Consider the following 21685-nt stretch of genomic DNA (forward strand, 5'->3'; position numbering starts at 1 on the left):
AAAAACAGAAGCATATTTTGATTTCCTAGAGAATACAAGATATGCAAGAGTTGTGTTTGCAGAGGATTGGCAGGATGAGGATTTGCTGAACTGGGAGCAGCTGTCATAGCAACCACATCCAGGCAGAGAAATGGTGTCAAGACAGACATCACCTGGAAGGAAATCTTCAGAGGAACATTGTTATAGAAGGAAAACTATGGAAGCTGTTGATTAAGGCATCTTCAAAAACCTGGAGAATGTAGGTGAAGTCCCTACCAGAAGGCAGTGATGCTTCATGGCAAGGACAATGGTTTGAGACAAAGACCTAGCTCATAGGCCTGCTTTTGCCTTGGGCTTGCGCAAGCAGTCCTCAGCAAGACTACATAAATGTCTGCCTCATTTTCCCTGTCGCTCAGATGGGAAGAGCCATCAGTTACCTTTGCAAAGTCCATTGAGAACTGTCAATGTAAAAATGTTGTATATGCTGACATAAGCACCTGGAAAGATGCTCAAGCTTCATTAATGACTTCTGGTTTTCTAGAAGATGCATAAACAGACATATATTCAGCAGGCTCCTTTGCCTCCCTTGCGGGGTGGCTTTTGCATGGTCCCGTAGTGTGGTGATGCTAAGAGCTGCTCAGCAGTGCTTGTGAAGTAGGTTGCCTTGCTGCACGTCCTCTGTTCTCTGCTCAATGGCATAGGACATTTCTAGAGCCCTAGAAGATCTGCTTTCAGCATGAACTGCCTAGGCTAAGTGAGACAGGAGAGCCACGGGCTGGACAGAACTTCCCAGCACCCGTCTGTACCAAATCTACCAAAGTCCCTTGCCCTGGAAGGGAGCAGGAAACAAGCTGAGTCGCTCTGGTGACACATGCTGTAGTGAAGCTTTCCTCATGGCAAGAGAGGCTGGCGTTGTCCTTACCAGGTAGGGGACAGCACCCGCTGGGCATGCCTGGCTACCCTGGGTACAAAGCCACCCCTAAATCAGCCTGCCTTTCTAGCTCCAGCATGCAAGATCTCACATTTGTGCACACTGCCATGGCTGTTGTGGCGGTGTGTAGATCCTGATACCACTGTGAGTTGTAGCAGCCTGTGCTCACTTTCAGTTTGCATGCTCTGGTCTTCTCGCAATGCCAAACAAGAAATACGTATCTGAATGGTGCTTTGTCCAGGCTAGTTATCACTTCTCAGAGAGCACATGCCCAAGGCCGTGAGTCTCTGTTCAGATATTTCTCAGCATTGTTCATTTACTGCCTTTAATTTAGCATAGCTGAGTGTATAAGATATATCCTTATGAGAAATCTGGCTGCTTCCCTTTAAGTTCAGCCCTTTCATATTGAGAACAAAAATGTTGTCATTGTGCTGAACTGTAGGATGCTACGAATAAGTGGGTACTTTGTCACCAGCAGTAACACTGCGGAAGGCAGTCCAATTTTCTTCTTGCCTCCCTCAGGTTGCTCCTCCAATGCTAAAGCTCACCAGCGTGTGCCTTCATCATGTTCAGCTATTTTTAGATGCCCCTTCTCCACAGGCAGTTGATCCACAAATCAAATAAAGCTATGGACTCTCTCAGTGTTATGGAGATTTTTGGAGGTTTAGTGTTGAACTGAGATCAGATGACAGTTGAGAATTCCTTGACTTTTTCTCATTAGGCATGGCTCACAAGATGGAGCCCATGCTGTGCCTGTAATGCAAAGCCTCCTTAAGAAACCTCAAGTTCTGTCAGGTCCCAGGAAAGAAACATCCTCAGACCTAAGAAATAATGATGCAATGGGGCCCATCATCCTAAATCCAGCTCTCTCATTCTGTACAAAAATTGTAGATTTCTACTGGATTCTGGTTTTAATATTGGTAAAGTCAACAGTAACATGTTTAACATGTTTGTGGCAATTTTTTGTTTCCCTTGTACTATTTTTTGATACAGCAGTGTACTAAGAAGTGAAGAGATACAATGGAACATTGACAATGTGGGAAAGTCATTACAATATCCTTCAGCTACCTGAGATGACATATTTTTTCTACAAAACAAATTGCTTATCACAGACTCCATTACTCAGGAGACAGTAAATAGTTTCCACAATGCATGCCACTTAGGCATTAAAAGGATATTCAGGACATTTGTCAGCCTCACTTGATATTTTTGGGGAACTTTTTTAATGCAAGTAAGTCTAACTTTATGGAATATACTGAGCAACACATATGAGTTTCTTTTTCCTTTTTTAACCCATTAAGAAAACATAGGTGCCTGTAGATACTGCTGTGGATTCAGGCAATTGAATTAGTAAGGTTGGTGAGGGGTAAACAGGTGCAAAGCTAGAGGTAAGTAGACTGGAAAAAAATAGTGCTAATTTGGAAAGTGTTACCTCCTTACTTGAAGGATGACCTCTTTTTGCTGTATTGTGAAGATCAACTGGTACACAGGGCAGTTGGGGTGGCAATCAGGGTCCAAGTCTGTTGCCTTAGCGGCTTAGCTGCTGGCACTGTCAGAAATGCTGTCCGAGATGTGCAGAAAAGTTCTCAATCACCTCTTTTTATTTGCTTGTCTCATACGTGCCATGGTTCGATGGCCTACAGTCAGCAGGTGCCAGGTACTTGGCCTCTCTTCAAGCCCATGATGTAAAGGAGAAAAAGATCTGTATTTTACCACTGTTCCTGAGATCTCTCCCCATCCAGTGTCACAGCTGGCTAAAGCATCATCACAAGGTCAGCATGAGGGAGCAATATCTGTGCTAACTAAAACACTGGGCACCTTAAATCCACCTGCCCCAGAAGTGTGTTATGAATTGCTGTGTATCTTGAGCGATGCGTTTAAGGACTGTCAGCGCCTTCACTCTGCATTGCTATGAAAGGAAATAAATGTTCAGATTGACTGAAATGGCTCCAAGCAGCTCAGAACATTTTATAATTGTGTTGAGGCAGCTCTGAATGGTCCTGCTGTCTTAGCGGCAATGAAAAAGGAACAGCATGCTTTGCTGCTAAGTACATTTACTTCTTGACTGTTGAAATCATCTGTCTGAACGAGGCTTAGGCAGTAATGTTTCCTAATTATGAAGGCCAGTGAAGTACCCTGCACTGAGCGCTGCATTCATGGGGGTTTTACCGTGGCTGCCAAAGGAAACTGCATATGAACTAGACTGCTGAGTCTTTTGTGAAAAGCATTTGCCTATTTCAAAAATTCAGTCCTGAAATGTCCATGTATGGGGTAAGAGTATTTATACTAGTGAATACAGTGGCTCCCACCAGGAACATCAATGGCTTGCAGGAGTAGAATTAGGGGAGGAGGGAAGAAGGGAGAAGTGTGAGGCATAATACACATTTAATTAGACCTCTATCTTGCTAACATTGGAAAGCTGGAGACAAAACTAGCTCCATCGCTTGGATCAGAAGTTACTGAACAACTGAGCAGCAACCATCTTCTGGTTATGCAGTGTTGGGAATTTCAATACCAATTATCTTCATGAAAGTATATTATCAATATTACTTTAAAATGAATTTTCAGCTTATCTTATTTGCAGACCCCTAACATTTTTCAGCAGTTTCTATCTAGTCATCTTTTAGATCTCTCTGATGGTTTGGTAGTTGCAAGTTTAGTGTAGCTACACTGCGGCCCACAGGTCACACAAAATCAGCTCCTGAAAAGGTATGCTTCAGTGATCTGACACCATTAGCTAAAATCTCTTTCAGATTCCCCTTGAGAGACAGACTGGCCCAGAAAGCTTCCCTATAATTCACATTCCTTGATGACAGTATGTGGAGGTATAACAACCTATAGACTGAGGAGCTGCCAAACTGCTCACCAATAAATGGTGAAACCAGAGTCACTCTTCAGAGAGAGGTGAATACTACTTCTACACATTGACAACAAATGGAGATTGCTTAATATTTAATTGGAGATCTAAACATTTAATGCGCTTCCTCTTTGAAATGTCACTACACATTTGGTCATGGCTGGTACTGTTGCCCCCAGGACCAGGAAAAAAAAAGAAGTATTAATTATGACTACTCCTACATTAATGTTGTTGAATGATCTGCAAGAGAGTGGGATGTAACAACAACTTTGGAAATGAACACTTAATTTTCTGCAATGTACCTTGACATCTTCCAGTAATGGATTATGCTGAAACAACGTACTCTGATCAGTTAGTGAGAAACAGCTTGAAATCTTCCAGAAGTGACAGCAATACTCTGCAGCTGCAAGTTGTAGCAAAGGGCTGGATAGTGCAATTTGGAGAACAGTAGCAGATATCCCACTTACAACAGGACTTTGAGAAGAGGCAGGCTCTTGGGGTGGCTACAATGCACACAGACTTGCTGAAGTCAACATGCGGGAGCAGGGAGAGACAGTTTCTGTGAAAAGGAGTTCTAACTTTAGGCAGAGAGAGAGGTAGATATAGTAATGCACTCAGTCTTTTTACTCCCTGTGTGCACAATAATTAGATATTAATCCTAGAAATGTAGAAAACATACTGCGTTGACAGCTACTTCAAAACAACTATCTCACACTGCAATTCTTAATATGGCCACTAAGCTCCAGGCAAGAAGTATTTAATCATTTCAAATGTATTGTCCTAATTCTAGAATGTGTTTTAACTGACATTTACTCTATTTCCCTACCAAAAGATGCTACCATTCAGTAAAAGAAAGTCCTTTACTAACCTTTACTCTTGCTGTGAAGTGAAGTTACTTTAGGATAGGATGCAGGGGCCCTACTAATGGACTGGGAAATATTTGTCCTCAGTGCTGTACAAACAAAATTCTTACTGATACTTTCAGAGGTATAATATGGAGGGGATTAACCCAAATGCTTCATATGGAGAGTTCATAGACTCCTAAAATGGTTTGGGTTGGAAAGGATCTTAAAGATCACCTAGTTACAATCCCCCTGCCGTGGGCAGGGTCACCTACCACTAGACCAGGTTGCTCAAAGCCCCATCCAGAAATCCACAATTTCTCTGGGCAACCCATGCCAGTGCCTCACCACCCTCACAGTGAAGAATTTCTTCCTAATATATAATCTAGCAGAGGTAGCGGGCCACAGTGAGTTATAGGTGTGGAGCATCTACCACCACCCTGTAGTCAGGTCCTCAGTAAACCCCCTAGTATATGGCTATGTTTATACTTTCTGTTCTTTGTCGTTTCCATTTGGCAGCAGAAAGAGTCCCTTCAGACCCACCCAGTCTGGTAATATCAGCTAAGAACTGCAGCCTTACATCATATAACAGATTTTACTTTATATCCTTTGAAATGTTCATTATGTTAATTAATCCACTTTTCATTTTCTTCCTCTGGAACAGGCAAGATAAGGAGGCACAGCTGGCTTGCTTCATAAAAAAGGTGCTTTATTATCCAAATCCACCAGTTTGTTTGTCTGCAAAATCAATACAAAATTTTATTTTTTAAAAAGTTTGTGACCTTTGAAGGTGTAAGTCCTAAACAAATACTAACTGCCAATATTACATTCCACATAGATTTTGCATTTGTAGGATCTTGTTTTAGTAAATTCTCAGTTGACAAGGAACATTTATGTAAGTACAAAACCAATAAAGTTATAGGGATTTTTTTGTTTATAAAATGTGTGTGTATGCATGTGCGTGTATTTTTTCCAAAGGAAGAAAAGATGGACAGTTTACTAGAACATAATAGAAAGCCAGATATAGAATAGTTGCAGCATTTTGCCCATTGGATCTGTGCCTGAGTTAAGCCAGTGGACTATTTGCCATTGGCTCCTATAGCTTTTGGATCACGGTGATGGAGTTTGGTCCAAGTCCATTGAAATGACTGGAATCCTTAATAGAAAACAAAGTATTCACACAAACTGCTTTCTTTCCCTTTAGCAGCTACCAGCTTTCAATAGCCCAAGTTTCTGAAAAGCCATCACATCTGGCAGAGGTTTAGGGAACAAGACAAAATTATTGGGCTAAGGGGCAGAGGAATTTGTAGAAAACCACCCACTCAGTAGTCTTGTGTAGGAAGCTGCCATCCATTATTTGATGAAACACTCAGTCCTTTGGAGACAAGCTGGAGCAAAAGTGCTTTGCAGCGTGACTCTGCCTACAAAGTCCAGCAATCTTTGTTTATTAAGTGTGCTTAAATATTCATTCTGCTGGCTGGTGTGAAGAGTCAAAGTTACCTATAGCTCCTGGAGAATGAAAAGAAGATGAAGACTTCCATGTATGCAGAGCAGGGCTGCATGCAGTATTCAAAAGCACATGGAGCATCTTGGCCGCTGCTGTTGCCTTTGCTCTCCAGTCCTGGAGTTAAGGCATAGTGCAGGGGTCTCACACACCAAGGTTGCCACAGGAGCTGTATACAAGCATTTTCCTCTGTCCCAGGTGGGACTGCATCTGAGGGGGACAAGCAGGATGGCAGCACTCTTTGGTTTTAATGTGTTCTCTTGGGAACTCAGGCAGTGGCATCCATGTGTGTCCTATGAGAAAAGTGTCCAGTAAGTTACCTCAGTGGTTATGGACTCACTCCTTGGGCTGCTAAGTCTTGCCACAGACAGGACCTAACAGATCTATAATAAACAGAGATATCTATAAATGATCTAAAACAGATAAACTGCTTTATAAATACTGGTGTGATAATCATGGTTGAGACATGTTTGGAGATGATCATATTTCCAGTGATGCTCAGTATAGTCCACAGGGCCATCTGAGGAGATATTTGAGGGCCACAAGTTACCCATATGTGATGGAGGATGCTTAAAGCAGAGTAACATGTAGTTCATCTGCCTTTAGGCAGCCAGTAAAGCAGGCAACAATGCACTGGGCCCAGGTGATGTAGGTAAGTATAATGAAGTTGTGCCATATGTTCCTTTCAGATTATCATTTTCCTTGTGATGGCTTAATTTAATACGCTCAGCATAACATGGACTATCCCTAACATACAGACATTCTTAGCAGATACTTCTAGAAGACTAAAAGGTCATAAAATTGTCCATGAAAGGAGTCAGAGTCTATCTTTACTCAGCTAAAATATCCATATACATTTCAATGAATGCTTTGTTTCTTGGTGAGGAACGTGAAAAAAGGCCACCCATTTATATTTAATCTAATAACCATCTCTCCTGCCACTAAGAGAATGGAACTTGATGCTACTTCAAAATTTTCCTCGTTTTCTTTGATCCATCATTATTTAAATAATAATAATAATTAAAACAGTTAATACTCGAAAGCATATATTTAAAATCCTGTCTGCTTAAGGAATTACACTAAATGTCACTTCTAAAAAAAGATGTATCTAATTTCACCATTGTCTCTCTGAAAGGTGAAGCATGTAGAGTAGAATTAATGCTTATGTTGATGTACAGATTATCTGTCTTGTCATTCAGTTTTTTTCATAGACTTATTTCAAACCTTAGAACGACAGATAAATTGCAGTTGCAACTGATTTCTGTATTTTCTATCAAGAAGAAGGAAACAAAGGGGTTAACCTCGGGAGCTATCTAACTCTCATTTGAAAACATTTTTGAAGTTTGTTTTCTTTTTTCATAGACATATATTTGTATTTTGGGGAGGGAGCAAAATCTACAGCATATAGTGAAAATCTGAGTCATTTGTTAATATGTAAGTCCTGAAAGTAATGGCTTTTTATTACAGAAAAAGTGTAAAGCCCTCCAGACAGGGTCTTCACATGCTTCATACTTATACAGAAAAGCTTCTCCCTGGCTTAATGCTTGAATGACAGAATTTGCATTTTCCGTCTCAGGAAATACTGTATTAGTGCTCAGGACAAGAGTCTTGGCACTGCATGCTATGCTGCACAGGCAAAGAAAGTCCCAAGATCTTTGGGATTTGGGTGGGAGAATTTCCTACTCAACATGTGTTCTCCTGAAGTCATTCCCAATGACCAAACTTAGGTAAATAAAGCATTGCATCAAATTCTGCCACCTCCACTTGCCTCACTCAAACTTACATGTGAAGTAAATTTACAACTTCCAGAGCTCGATTTTTTCCTACCCTTCATATTTCTAGATCTGTTGATGACTGGCCATGCAAAGCTAAAGTTAAGCACACAAAGGCAACAGGATCCCAACACCTTATTTCCACTGGTAGCCCCATACGACGTCATTTCAATGACTGGGAGCAGTCAGCATGCATTTATCAAGAACAAACAGTGCCTGACCTACCCAGTGGCCTTCCATGGTGAAAGGACAGGATTTGTGATTGAGGGAAGAGCAGTGATTGTCATTTCCAGGGATTTTAGCAAGGCTTTTGACACAGGCTCCCAGAGATATTTTTTTTTGTGCTCGGGATGGGATGTTGTTGTCTGGATGGGTAGGCAATCAGATGAGTAAAAGCCTGGTTGGATCACAAGGATCAGAGGGTCATGGCTCCTGGTCAGACCCTACCTGGATGCCTGTAGTGAGTGGTGTATCACAGGTCTATCCTGGAACCTGTCCTGTTCAACAGCTTTATCAGTGACCTGGAAGAGCTGGAGGAGTGTGCTCTCATCAAGTCTGCAGTTGACACAAGTTGAGGGGACCAGTCAATATACTGAGGGGTAGGGCTGCCATTCAGAAGGACTGAGACAGGCTGGAGGAATGGGACAACAGGAACCGTATGAAGTACAAGGACAAATGCCAAGTCCTGCACCTGTGAAGGAAGAAACCCCTGCAGCAATGTAGGCCAGGGGCTGCCTAGCTGGGGAACAGCTCTGTGGAGTGGACCTGGGGACCTGAGGACTGGAGTGCTTGTCCTGTGCAGGGAGGCCAAGAGTCTGGGTTATTCAGTCTGGTGAAAAGATGGCTTGGGGAGGGGGAATGATAACCCAATAGCAGCCACCCAGTACCTATGGGGAGGCGACTGAAGGTGGAGATGAGCTGTTCTCAGTGCTTCTTAGTGGGAGGGTGAGCAACAGTGGTCATAAGTTGAAAGAAGAGATCAATTATAAGGAAAACTGGTTCCCCATGAGGACAGTCAGACAGTGGGACTGGCTGGCCAGAGACATTGTGTATCTCCACCTTTGGAGGTTTCCAAGAACAGAGGAGAAAAAAACCCTGAGCAACCTGTTGTGGCCTCATGACTGACACTGCCTTGGGCAGGAGGCTGAACTACAGTGCTCCAGAGGTCACTTCCCATGTGAATTATGCTGTGCTCCTAAGGTAACTTCTGACACAAAACAATTTATTTCTATACAGCTCCTGTATTACTTAGGAGTGACAGATGAAACTTGCTGCTCCCAGAGTATTGGTTGGAAGTGGACTGTGACCTCTGATATCTGTGTTGACAGTGAGCTCCAGAATGCAGGGCTGTCTGGAACTTAGGAAGTGTCTAATCACCCAACGAGTGAGATTTGGGAATATATTTCCCAATATAGTTGTTGGGGGGAAAATGCTTCAATAGTTTTAAAATACAGCTTGATAAATCTATGAACAGGATTATGGGATAAAGATTGCCAGCAATGGCAAGGACAGAATTCAGTGACACAGGAGCCTGTGCAAGCTTATGTCTTTTGTTTTGACAAAGGCAAGGCCAAGCTCCTCATCTTCAAGAATAAATAAATGGAAAATTAAACATGGTAAATATTGTAAATATTTCATTGACACTTCATACTCTGAAATTGAAAGCAATCTTTTGTCCAGTTCGAAGTTATTAGTTTGTAGCTGTGAAGCTTGATAACCATGATAATAAATGGTATTTATATTCTAGTGAAAAATGGATATCAGAACCAAAATGCACAAATATGGACAAACCTAATTAAGCTGTGATCAGTTTATTCATATCACAGCAGCTGAAGGCTATATGATAAACAGCTACAAAGCAGGTGCAGCATATATCATTGCCTTATTAAAATTGGCATTTTATTCAAGCCCAAATTAAAAAAAGGAGATTGTATAGAAAATCAGAGAAAGTCAGTCTATTGTATTGCATTGTAACAAAAACCTAATTTTCTTCATGAAGTAATTGCATAGTTCCAGATCACGATAAATCAAGCCTGAACCTGAGCAGAGGAAGATCTAAAAGAAGTCAAAATGTTCTCCGTGATGCATGGTCCAGAATATAAACAGCAGAGGGTCAAATTTAGAATAATAACACTTATATTTTTATAGCCAAGTCATCACTGAAACTTTATATAGCAAACCGCAGTTTCAGTGGAAGGAAAGGCATGCTTCTACAGTAGCACACTGTACAAAACCAGCATTTCTCTAGTGAGATACCTGCCAAAGGTCTTTCTGGAGCCAGGAGAACCACAGCCAAAGTTGTGTTTATATCTCCTTGGGTTTTAATAAAGCAACAATACACAACCCTAACAGGCATATCTGTACTTACTGTGAACAGTATGTATATGGAACACCACTGACCTCCCACAGCAGGTCTGGGTATGGTCCTGAGCACTCACGAGAAGGGACAAGCAGGAGGGAGGAGCTTCATGTCCTGCTGCTGCTGGTGCCACTGGGAGAGCATGCCGGGAGGCAAGCCCCCGCAGCATGGTTGGCGTGCTTCTCAGGCAGAAGCAGCAGTCACATGTGATAGGGCTTTTATGGGCTAATTTAGGAGCGGTAAGGTACAATTTTGTTTTCACTGTACAGCACCATAAAGCAAATAAATAGTGCTTAAGCTATAATGAAACTCGATAGAATTCAGTTCAGTAATATCAGGATTGATCACTCTAAGCTGACATTGCTATTTCCACCTACCTCCAAAAAGCTGCCCAGCATAATGTACAAAGCAACTGCATGATCTCAGAGTTGCAACAGCTGCAAGTGTTACTAACCAGCATGAACCGCAACTAGAACATAGACAGTAATGTAGAAATACACCACAGAAATATCATATTGGGAAAACAAGAGCAGAGAAACAAATTTTAAAGGGAGTAACATATGTTAAGGGCATGATTGAAAACCCCTTACAAGTTCCCATGATTTAAGTTCACATTGTTTTTCTTAAAGAAAATAAGATTGGTTTTGAGTTTTGTATGTACACTGCCAGTGTTTTGCACAGGGAATACTGCCTGGTAGGTATTTGGTCAGTGTCAATGATATTAAGAAAAGAAAGTAAGGGCTTGTTTCAGTTGCCTAAACAGGGATTTGCAGTACTGTGTGAAATGCTGATCCTGCAGCGGCCAGGGCAAAATGGGGAAGGTCTCACTGAAGTCCTGCAGGGACACCCGACTGCATCAGGTAAAAATGTGGGATATGCAAGAATGCCTCCAGTGGCAATAGATGTTTAGCCTCCAGCAATGTAACTGAACCCTAAATGTATGTATTTTACAGGGAAAGAGGATACAGCATGGTTATAAAAGTCATGATTATTTCTGAGGATTTTTCCAATGGGGATCTGGGAAGGAACTTTCTCATCTATTGACATGACCATGCATTGCAAGTATTGATTAAGGAAAAATTTATTTACAGAGATTTTTCAAATACAAACATAAAATAGCACATATTATATATATTTTTTTTACAAAAATGAATATTGAAATAATAAACATGGTACAGCACAATACGACATCAATGAGCTAAACATAACAGAAACAGAAATCTATGTCTGGAAGAAGTTTCCTGTTAGTTGTACATAACCAACAGAGCTCTACAGTACCGTGAGTGGAATTTCCAATGGACAGAAAAACGTCCATTTACTGCACTTCATAAAAGTACTATAGGGAAAGGCTACATATGCCATGTAATTATGTTGCATCTTCGTAATAATGCTGAAAACACAGAGGCTTAATAAAAGTTATATAGGGCTGAATAAGCAGTGGCTAAATGTCTGAGGAAGAAAAATGTGTAGAGAATATACAAAATACTGATAAAGTGGCTTATTGGTCCTTTTATTAAGTTTAATGTATAGATTAAAAAGTGTTGCAACACTGAATTTTAAACCACCAGAGAGAAGTAAAAAAAAAAACCAAAACCAAAAACCAAAGGGAAAAAAAAAAAAAGGAAAAGCAGAAAGAATCGCACCAAAAAAAGTTTCCTCTTTACTCATTTTGTGCCATGGTCAACATCTGTGCATGCGTGTGTGCTTTCGGGAGCGCCGCGCTGAGGGGCTGCCGCGCGCTGCCCCAGCCTCTGGGCACCGCCGGCCCCTCACCAACCTCTCCATTAACTGGCACACGCAGAATTTCACCATTTGCCAAAGAGTAGTTTTCCTTGCTTAAAGTTTTGTGGAGCAGGCTCAGGTGAGAAAACCTGTCCCTTTGGGTGGCTTTGCACTGCTGTTCACCTCCCTGCCCACCTTCGGTCCACCAGCCATCCCACCTCACGCCCACTCCAGAGAGAAAGCACTTAAAAATTTGTCGTTCATCGTCCTTATCCAGAAGACGTCGGGGAGCCCGTGGTGTGTGGCAGCGCCCGTGTCCCGGGCCCGGCTCAGTAGGGGTACTGCTTCTGCTTCTTGCCCGAGAAGCAGGCCAGCCAGGTGCACACCAGCATGGCGGCCGCCGCGCCCCCGCCTGTGCAGTAGTAGGCCCAGCCGATGTGGCAGGTCCCTGCAAGGGAAATAGAGCGACAAGGCACAGTGTTAGCTGGGGGAGGAAGCACTGCCACCATCCTTTCTGCCCATCCAGGAAAAAGCACCTTGCGAGGTTTCTGCCCACTTGCACATCCACCTCAGACAGGGAACACGGGGTGTAATTCAAGCAATTAGAAGAGCCAGGCTTTTAAATGGCTCCCCTCTAAAGTGCTGGATTGCAGCAGACAGCCCTCTGAGCTCATTTGCTTGGCCAGTTGCTGTTTTCCACGCAGAGGGGACGCCACGTGAGGGCCGAAGCTGAGGCTGCCAGCTCCCTGAGCACGCCAAGGTGGGACGGGCGTCCCTCAATCCGCCTGGCCAGGGACTGCCTGCCGCACCGCTCCCCACAGCACCTACAGCTGGAAGAGGATTTTTTCCCACCCTCCTCTTTCTTCTCCTCCCCCAGGCAGCATTTGAGGATCTTTTGATTATTTTTGACTGACATTTTGAGAATTTGCAGGTAACTCACTCCCTACAGAAAGAGCGGAGTGGGTCCAGCTCCAAGTTCACAGGGACAGGGCTCAAAACCCAGCAAGCTTCTGGGCGACACTAACCCAGGATGTGACTGTGGGGAACCTGTTCACATTGCCCTTCTACAGGCATTGATCCTGACCATCCACAAAGCAGCATGGTGTCTGGGGACCTCTTGCCTGGGGGCTGCTGTGGGGATGGAGTCCAGAAATACAGAAATTTCCCTCTCCCCACCCAAGGTCACAGCTCATTGCTGAAAACTTCACTGATCTTTTGTCCAATGTGTTTAACAGTGCCACAATATGGACTTGAATACATTTAATGGCCTCAGTATCTTTATACAGCCAAACTCATCACTAGCAAATGGTGCTGGGGAATGCCATGGTGGACCATGAAGTGGTTGCTCCCCTTCCAGGCACCACTGTGCCTACGGTAGAGGAGGTCAGGAATACAGCAGCTGCAGCAAGGAGGAAGCCTCCTCACAGAGATCTCCAAAAGGAGATGGCTGCTGTTACTCCTCAGGATTGCAGCCTTTCTGAAGAGTAATTTTCACTTGGGCTGCATCATCTTGTTCATTTTGATCTTGAGTGCTTGGAGCTCATTACAATTGAGGTTCTCCCTGTGTTGCCATCTTGGGTGATACCACCCTGCTTTGAGCAGTGAGTGCTCTCGGTAAGGCACAAGCAGCAATACAACACTTCCTTCCCACTCTCTGGAAAAAGCAGGAGAAACCATTCTTCCCTCCAGAGAACAGAAGGTAAAGACAGAGCTGAAACAGGTGGCATGTCCATACTCTGTCCCAATGGCATCCTTGAAGGCCAGGCTTTGGGTTCAGGCAATTATCAACTCAGCTAATCCTGGTTTAAGCACAAGACACAAAAGATGTCTGTACATCTCAATGTGTCCAAAACATTAGCATGCCTCAAGGCAAACAGCACATGCATCAATTGTCCACAGGATATTGTGAGGCCAGCTTTGTGAGGAGACATTAGTGGGAGGCAACACTCCTGCTCCTGGCTACTCTGAAGATCACAGGCTGACACCACAGCAGGAAGCATAGTACTTTTTTCTTTTTTCCTTCATAACCCGCAAAATTTTTTATGTGACCAGAGAACTTGAGGAGCTGTTCCCTTGGCTTGAGCTCATTAGCTTCTCTCCTTAATGTGCTGGAGCAGAAAGAGAGATTCACTTGGTTTTGTAATTTGGTTATGCTCTGTAGATCAACACCATTCTTGGCTTCCTTACAGAAGACCACACAAAGAGTCTGACTTCCTAAAGAGAACACCATCAGAAACCATGGAGACCTGCCAAGTGCCTGGCAACATCATTGATGCCAATCCTTGCCCAATTGCACAGCAGTCCCTGCAGAGACCTGTCTCTGGACCTCCTATTGCTTTGTCTGCGTATACACACTACTTATAGTTTCTGCTGGGAATTTAAAAATCAGATTAAGCATTCACCAGATGTCTAAATCTATTGGATTGTTCTGGAAATGATCATATTTATACCAGGGTGGTGTGTGCTAAAGTATTTCTTATGATAAGATGGACTTCATCTGATAGGTCTTTTTAAATTGCTAAATATTCCTAAAACTACTAGACAATTGTAGTTGCAGCTTGAAAAAGTAAATCTTTCTCATTGTGATGCTTCCAGGTAGAGAAAATAAATGTCAAAATGTTACTTTAAAAAGAGTTTAAAGATTCACCTGGGAGCACTGCCCAAAGCTGTGACCTAAGTGGGATAGAATGAAGTAAATTTGAACTTTTGCATGGTGTGATTTCAAATTTTGTCCTTTGGCAGTGGGAGAGGGGAAGAGTATACGTGATGCATATTAAGAAGAAAGAACTATTAAATCAGTGTCAGAGATGTGCTCAACAGATACAACATCCATATTCAGTCTCGACTGAAGAGAATAACATTTATTTCTCCATGCCATGCTCCATTTACCCTAAGGACCACTGCCCTACTTAATGCTCTGAGGCATGGCAGGCTGCCTCTTCATCTAAAAAATGCAATGCAGTTCACAAGTGTGAGTTGGGTCAAGATGAACAAATGAAAGAAAGGGGGAGTGCAGAAGAACGGATGAAAGAGCTGGGAGCCTGACCTTAGAGCAATAATAACACAGCAATAAACCCGGCCATTATTTCCAGCCTGTGTCAGGAGCAATGGGAGGCCTCAGATAAAATAGCTTGATCTGTACTCAGATGATGCTGAGCAGAACAGCGTTTCAAGCTATTGTGCTGAAGAAGAGCCTGCAGTGGGGAAGGTGTCTGAGAGTATAGGACTTACCTATACTATCCATTATAAGCACAGGTAAGTCCTAGGTCCATATCTAAGTATAGCTATAAGAGCAGAGGTAATCCATCTCAAAGGTACCTTCTGCAATGGATGATTGCCTACACTGCATAGCCATGTGTCAAAATGAAACAATGCTACCCTATTTATAATCCTGTATTGCACAAGGAGAAAAAATGCTTTGGAGTTGAGGTTTCTGCTCTAGTGTTCTCATTTTACTACATCTATGACCTATTTTAATCCACTGCATCCTAAAGAAAGATTGTTGGCTGTCAATAATGAAGTAATGTAGTTCCAGTTTAAATTGTAAAATGACTTCTGCTTCACTTTAAAATTTTAAATTTTATTTATTTATTTTAAATGGAACAGGAAGCTTTACAAAAAGCAGGGTTGATGAATAATTAAATGTAACATCAAATGAAAAGAAATACACCTGTAGAAATGTTATGCCTTAGAGAAGATAGATTTTGCTTTCTAGCTTTAATTTTTTATATTATAACAATGGATACCATAGAAGGACCCTTCTTCATGTTGAAATGCTATTGCACTGACATCAGTGGGACTAGTCATATATTCAGAGGTAAGCAAATGGTTAAGAGCTTTGCAGAACTGGGGCTTAAATTCAACCATTGAGTGGAGCAGTTTGCCTTCATGGAGCCCATCATATTAAAGATTAGAAATGCTGCATTGCAGTTTCCCATTTTTTAACGTCAAAACTCTAAAAGAGCAAGACCACCTAATTAATTGATAGAATTTAAACAATTATTGAAACATCAATTTTCACACACACACACAGACACAAAAGCTGCTGTTTTCCTTAAGGATGCATAGGAATACATATATACAGGTAGAAATGTGCCAGTCCATTGAGGGTGTGGAGATGTGTGCAAGAACGTGTACATATTCTTGCTCATAAGATGGGCCGGATCTGGTTTCATGCCAAAGTAAATTCTCCAGCAGCTGACACTCTTCTAGCTGATAGATATGATATGTATCACAGCAGCTTCCTTTTCTATACAAAAGTGGTGTTGCTTTTAACAAATCAGTCTTTATCTGACAGGTCAGTATGGAGGGAGAAGCTGTGGGTTCAGCATTTTGTTGGTTCTGGATCCTTTTTTTTTTTTTTTTTTTTTTTTGTAAAGTAAAGTATAAATAATCGGCTTTCTTGGTTGCTCAGTGAAGCGAGACCATCCAAGTTGGCTCAGGTAAATTTGTAGCCAGCCATTAAGAACTCTGTTTTCACATTTGTTTTACTGGGATTGGCAGCAAGAGAGTGTCAGGATGAACACGGAAATCATAGAATAACAGACTTTGCAGCTATAGGGATGTACGGCCATTTTCCAATCAAATACAAGAAGGAAAGATGGAAATACTACACTCCTCTCTTTTGTAAAAGGAGTGAAAGAAATTGCGGTCGCCGAGGATGAAGGGCAAACACAAGTTGAGTGAGGAGACTATCAAAAGAAGATTCAGCAGAGGAAAGTTCCATAGAACATAAGACAATATTTGCTAAATTGAAAGAAATCAAAGAATGTGGAAAGGTAGTTCTGAAGTGATCGATGGGCTTATTAAAAAATAGTCCCATGCCTTTTCTTGATTTCTAATGTGATCTTCAAGGCCATGATATGTGTCCCCTAGGTTTCCCTCTCCTCTTCAATATAACAGGCAAATAAAGATTAAGACAAATTTGGGAGTGCGTGAAAACTGGCAACAGAAAATCTGTGAATATTTGATCTACTGTGGAGCTGTGCCAGAATCCAGTTGCCAAAACAGAATTTTACCAGGATCTCTACTCATGATGTCTTATAAATAATTATCACATATAGTTATCAAGGTCCTGGAAATAGCATATGATTTTCATCTAAAATAACCAATAATTGACACTTCTGAAAAAATTTCCAGAATATGGAAGTGTCTTGGATGCAAACCTGTTAATTGCCAGACTTAGTATCTTAAATATTTGTACCGTCTTTGCTGTTAATGTTAAGATTATCCTGGGCTTGCAGCCTGGAGTATTTGGAAAACTCTAACCATTTAACCTTAAACACAGTCTACATTCCAAGATGAAGGAAAAAAGGTTTCAGAACTAGCCGGGCTGAAGAATACAAATTACATACTTTCAAAAATAAAACCTACAGTTCTTACTTGAAAAAAGTTGTGCAGGAAGTCTAATTAGCAGCTTCATATGAGAGTCCAGTACTACAGAGAACGTGAATTCATGTAATCAATCAGGGTGTTGGCAAAGTAGAACAAAGTAAGGAGTGTGATGTTAAGGGATGTACAGGAATTTGGAGAAATGAAAGCCACAAATCAATGTAAAAGATAATAAACTAATTAATAAGAAGGCATAATCATTTTGAAACAAAGCCAAGATAAATGAAATAGCTGATGGGTTTTTGTTTGTTGACACAGTTACAATGAAAAACCGTCATGTGAAATCAGCTACAAAAGCAGGAAAGGAAGTTACAATTTGGAATGCATCCAGAAAGGATTAAAGTAGTTATGCGAAACAAAGAAGGAACACTATACAAGGTGTTCTTGCAGCCAAACAAAGAGCTTGATGTAAAATAATGCATTTAGTAAGCTGGTTTCTTTGCCTGTTGTGTGGATTTCTCTTTGTTAAAAACATATGATTTCTCGTGCATGCACAGATCAAGCTATTTTGGTTACTTATAATTGGTCAAAGAAATGGCATGGATTTTTGGTCTGTAATTCAATGCATAAAATCTCATAAAGTCCAGAAGTGTAAAAAACTGGAAAAAGAAGTGCCAGCTTGAATTTCTTCACTTCTGCTGTATGCAGACACTCACTCATATGACCAAATCTTCCTTTCTTTGGAGGATCACACAATTTTGTTTAATAAAACCTTGAATTTGCTGTAGGTGTGCATTTATCATGGAACAATGAAGGAGAAGAAACACCTTGGGTCAATTACAATGCTCAAATTCTCAAGTGCATATAGCTTATGTCCTGCTAATGAGGAGCAATCCCTGCCTCCTGGAAGAAGTCAGCAGAAAGCTCATCTATTGCGGGAAGTGAAAATAATTTCACCTCTCTTTGGACATTCACAGTACAGAGATTCACACTGGACTAGTCAACCAGACTCCCTCTGGAAAAAACAAGGAGAAAAAGTCACTTATAAAAGTGTGTTGCATTTCATCTTAAGGTAGACATCTAAAGTACAACAGGTGAACCCTGCTCTAGTAGCACCTATTTTTCTCCCTTTAGCTATGAAGGGATTCCAATCAACCAGTTTAGCAGCTTTTTTTTAAGTAAGAAAGAGCACCAGGTACTTGCCCCTAGGTGGTCTGAGTCCCTTTCTGGATGGTCCTGCTTACTTCTATTGACTGCAGAGGGTCCTTGTGTGACCACATTCTAACTTTGGCAACAAAGGTAAGTCCCTTATGTTAGAAAGAATATATGTAGACCTTGATATAGTCACCAAAGGCTTACAAATATTTAAGAATGGAAGTTATCCAGGTAGCACTAAAGAGGAAATGTTTCTTGATGAAACACTTCCTTTACTAGCACATAGGCTGACTCATTCATTTATTTAAGAACTCAGCAGCTGTCGCTCAGGTACACTTGTAAAGACTGTCTCAGCCCCAGTCAAAAAACCTGAACTGGTAGGATCTCTGAGCTGTTTGCAGAGGATCTGCGAACAAGAAAACTCGCTTTTTCAGATAGATTGCTCGTAGAAAAATACAGCTTTGGAGCCTTTGCCTTTAATAGGTTTCTAATAAATTGTCCTACCCTCTAAATCCTTTTCTTGATCGTTTTGGCACTGTATGTCAACACTCAGCCAGATGCTGAAATGATGCCACCTAAGGCAAATCAACTCGTTGACAAAGCTTTTTTTTTTATATTCACTGCTTTCTGTGGGGGTTTTATGTTGTTTTAGCAACTGCACTGTTTGCTTTTAAAGTGCTTTAAAGATTGTTTACTCTAATATTTCTACAGCAAAAGTAATTATCAGGTCAACACTTCTCTTTAAGATGTTTCAAGCCCTCTAAAAGTAGCAAGGGGGTGGCCTAATAATAATGATCTTTGGAAACAAATGTCCCTCAGAAGAGAAGCTTTTGAGAGCTTTTGAGGGCAATCCAGCTGCTTGTTTCATTCAGGATGGGAGCCAGTCTTTTAAGTTGATCTCCAGACAGCTACTTCAGCCTGGAGTGCCCTTTCACAGCAGTTCACAGATGGATGGACTGGCACAGTGGGCAAGCAAAGGTGCGTGTTTGGAGCCAACCACTTTGATGGCTGCTGCAGCTGAGCCCCCAGACCTAGGATGTCTCTCTTCATGACAGGTAGCGATAAAGTGTGATAGCCAGAGAACATGAAACAACTGGAGAGGACCTAGATCTTCCAGAAGAAATAGGGCAGGGGACTGTTCCCAGCCTCATAAGGATGGCATGAACTCAAACAAGCATAATGATGCATTTTGGGCAGGCTGCGGCAGCAGCTGCTGGGTGGGTAAGCAGGGCATGGTGTGCCAATGGCCACACCTGAACTGTGCGAGCCCTTGCTGCCAGACCTGTGATTTTCACTGCCTTTAGTAGCAAAGAAAAGCATGATGAAACTCAAAGATGGGGTCTGAAGGTAGTTCCACACAGCAAACACATAGCCATGTTTGTAGGATGCTTCTTAGCACAAGTGATCAACCAGCAGAATGAAAAAGAAGGTCCTAGGTAAGAAATGTATGACATAAAAAAGTAATTTCTTACAAAAAGGGGTAGGACATAAAAAATTCTGGAGCACTGATCATGTAGGCTGTGTCCTGACTGCCCAAACACACCACATTTCCTAAAGGAAGACAAACATTTATTCCAAGTATTTCAACTTAAAAATCAGAGTTTATCTTAAATTAGTGCCTTCATTCTTTCAGTTAATAAGGTAAGTACATAATACTATTTCATACATCTGGTGGTAGGGAAGTGTCAGCTGGAGGCCAGAAGAATTTTCCTAGGGTACCTACAACGGCATGAGCCATCTACATTTAGATAAATGAATCTTACTCTAGATATCCATTTTGCTGTTCAGGATCTTACGTATGGGTCTTGTACTGCTGTTTCACCAGTGCCCAGCTGAGGTTCAATTTTGTGAGTTAAACGGATCATGCCCTGTCTTTTCTGGGACCTTCTGTGGGATTTAGCTGCCTCTGCACCCAGCACAACAGAAATAAGCATTCAGCAACTGAGCAGTCTCCACATGCACATCTAGGGAAATCAACAGTCTAAAATGAAGATTTTAGACACTCAAGACCAATACTAATGTATTCATTATTATTATTATATTATACATGTATACACTCACATTTCCCTTTAAAAAAGGCATGTACGTTCAAAAGATTTCTTCACACAGTTTTTTCGCAGCATCTATCACAGAATCATAGAATGTGGAAGTTTTTGCAAATGTCTGGTGCAGTCTTTACTTTAATGCATGCTCTCACCTTAACACAAGGTCCCTCACTTTAATGAATTCCTGCTAAACCCCTCATTTTTCAGCTGTTATTCTTGTGTGGTACATTTAGAAATGAAAACAAAATGGTATTAGTGCCTCTAGCTCAGCAAAACTGAACGTGTGCTATATGATATGCTATAAAGATGCTTGCATTTGGGAAATTGCCTGCTTTTTGCAGACCATGGAATTGTGTAGATCTGACTCACTTTCACACGCTTCAGTCAGCTGCTCCGTACTGCTGTGCCATGTCAGTGCTGTACTGAATGGGCCCACAGGCAACTCCAGGGTGTAAATAATGCAGCATAACAATAGCAGCTTGTGCAGCTACAAGAGATTAAGATGACTTTGATCCATCCTCAGACATTTGGTGAAAGTGAAAGGCAGTCCCTTGGAGCACTGCCAGTTTATACTTCCAGTCTCAGGCATTAGCCTGTGGCCAGATTAGACTAAGAACTTTGACTCGGTCACTGAGCAAACAACTGTGCTGGTTTAAAACATAAACATCTCTTTTCTCTTGTTCCCATTTATTTATATTGCTCTATTTCTAGGAGTTACCACCCTAAAAACAGCAGCAAAAGATTGCTCCAGTTCATAGTCTGGTGTTTTGATGGGAACTCTGCTCAGTTTGTGATCTGAGATGGGATGCTGCAATATGGAGCAGGACCACCAAGACCTCCATACAGGTCTTTCTGGCGGCTAGGGAGCTGGGAAACACAAGGAGAGGAACGTGACAGGGACCTCTCATGGCCTTAGCATCCCAACAAGATTTGCCGCAGGTCATTTGTCAAAGCCCTAATCTAGCACTGTGCTTTTTTTCATGATGGCAAAACCAGATTGCTAGAGAAGAGCAGAGAGCAGGCACCTCTACAGGTACACTAGTCTCTGTCTATTTGTGGAAGTTACTTCCCATCCTCATTAGCAAAAGAGCTCAGCTATTGAATGTAACTTAATCAACAAATGGGGTTGTCTTTGGCAGGTTACCTTCAGTCAAACAATGACTTCTCTTTGTAGAGATGGAGTTATAC

General features: G+C 41.7%; 1 protein-coding gene across 1 annotated transcript in view; it reads right to left on the reverse strand.

Annotated features, from left to right (window-relative positions):
• Nucleotides 1–11300: 11300 nt before the first annotated feature.
• LHFPL6 (LHFPL tetraspan subfamily member 6) overlaps nucleotides 11301–21685 on the reverse strand; it is a 144921-nt gene continuing 134536 nt past the window's right edge. The window contains exon 4 of the mRNA XM_055703218.1: nucleotides 11301–12414. Within this exon, the coding sequence (XP_055559193.1) occupies nucleotides 12296–12414 (119 nt within the window). The 3' untranslated portion in view covers nucleotides 11301–12295. The remainder of the gene's footprint in view (nucleotides 12415–21685) is intronic.

The sequence above is a fragment of the Falco cherrug genome, chromosome 2 (genome assembly GCF_023634085.1).
Source record: "Falco cherrug isolate bFalChe1 chromosome 2, bFalChe1.pri, whole genome shotgun sequence".
In the NCBI taxonomy this organism is placed as follows: Eukaryota; Metazoa; Chordata; class Aves; order Falconiformes; family Falconidae; genus Falco; species Falco cherrug.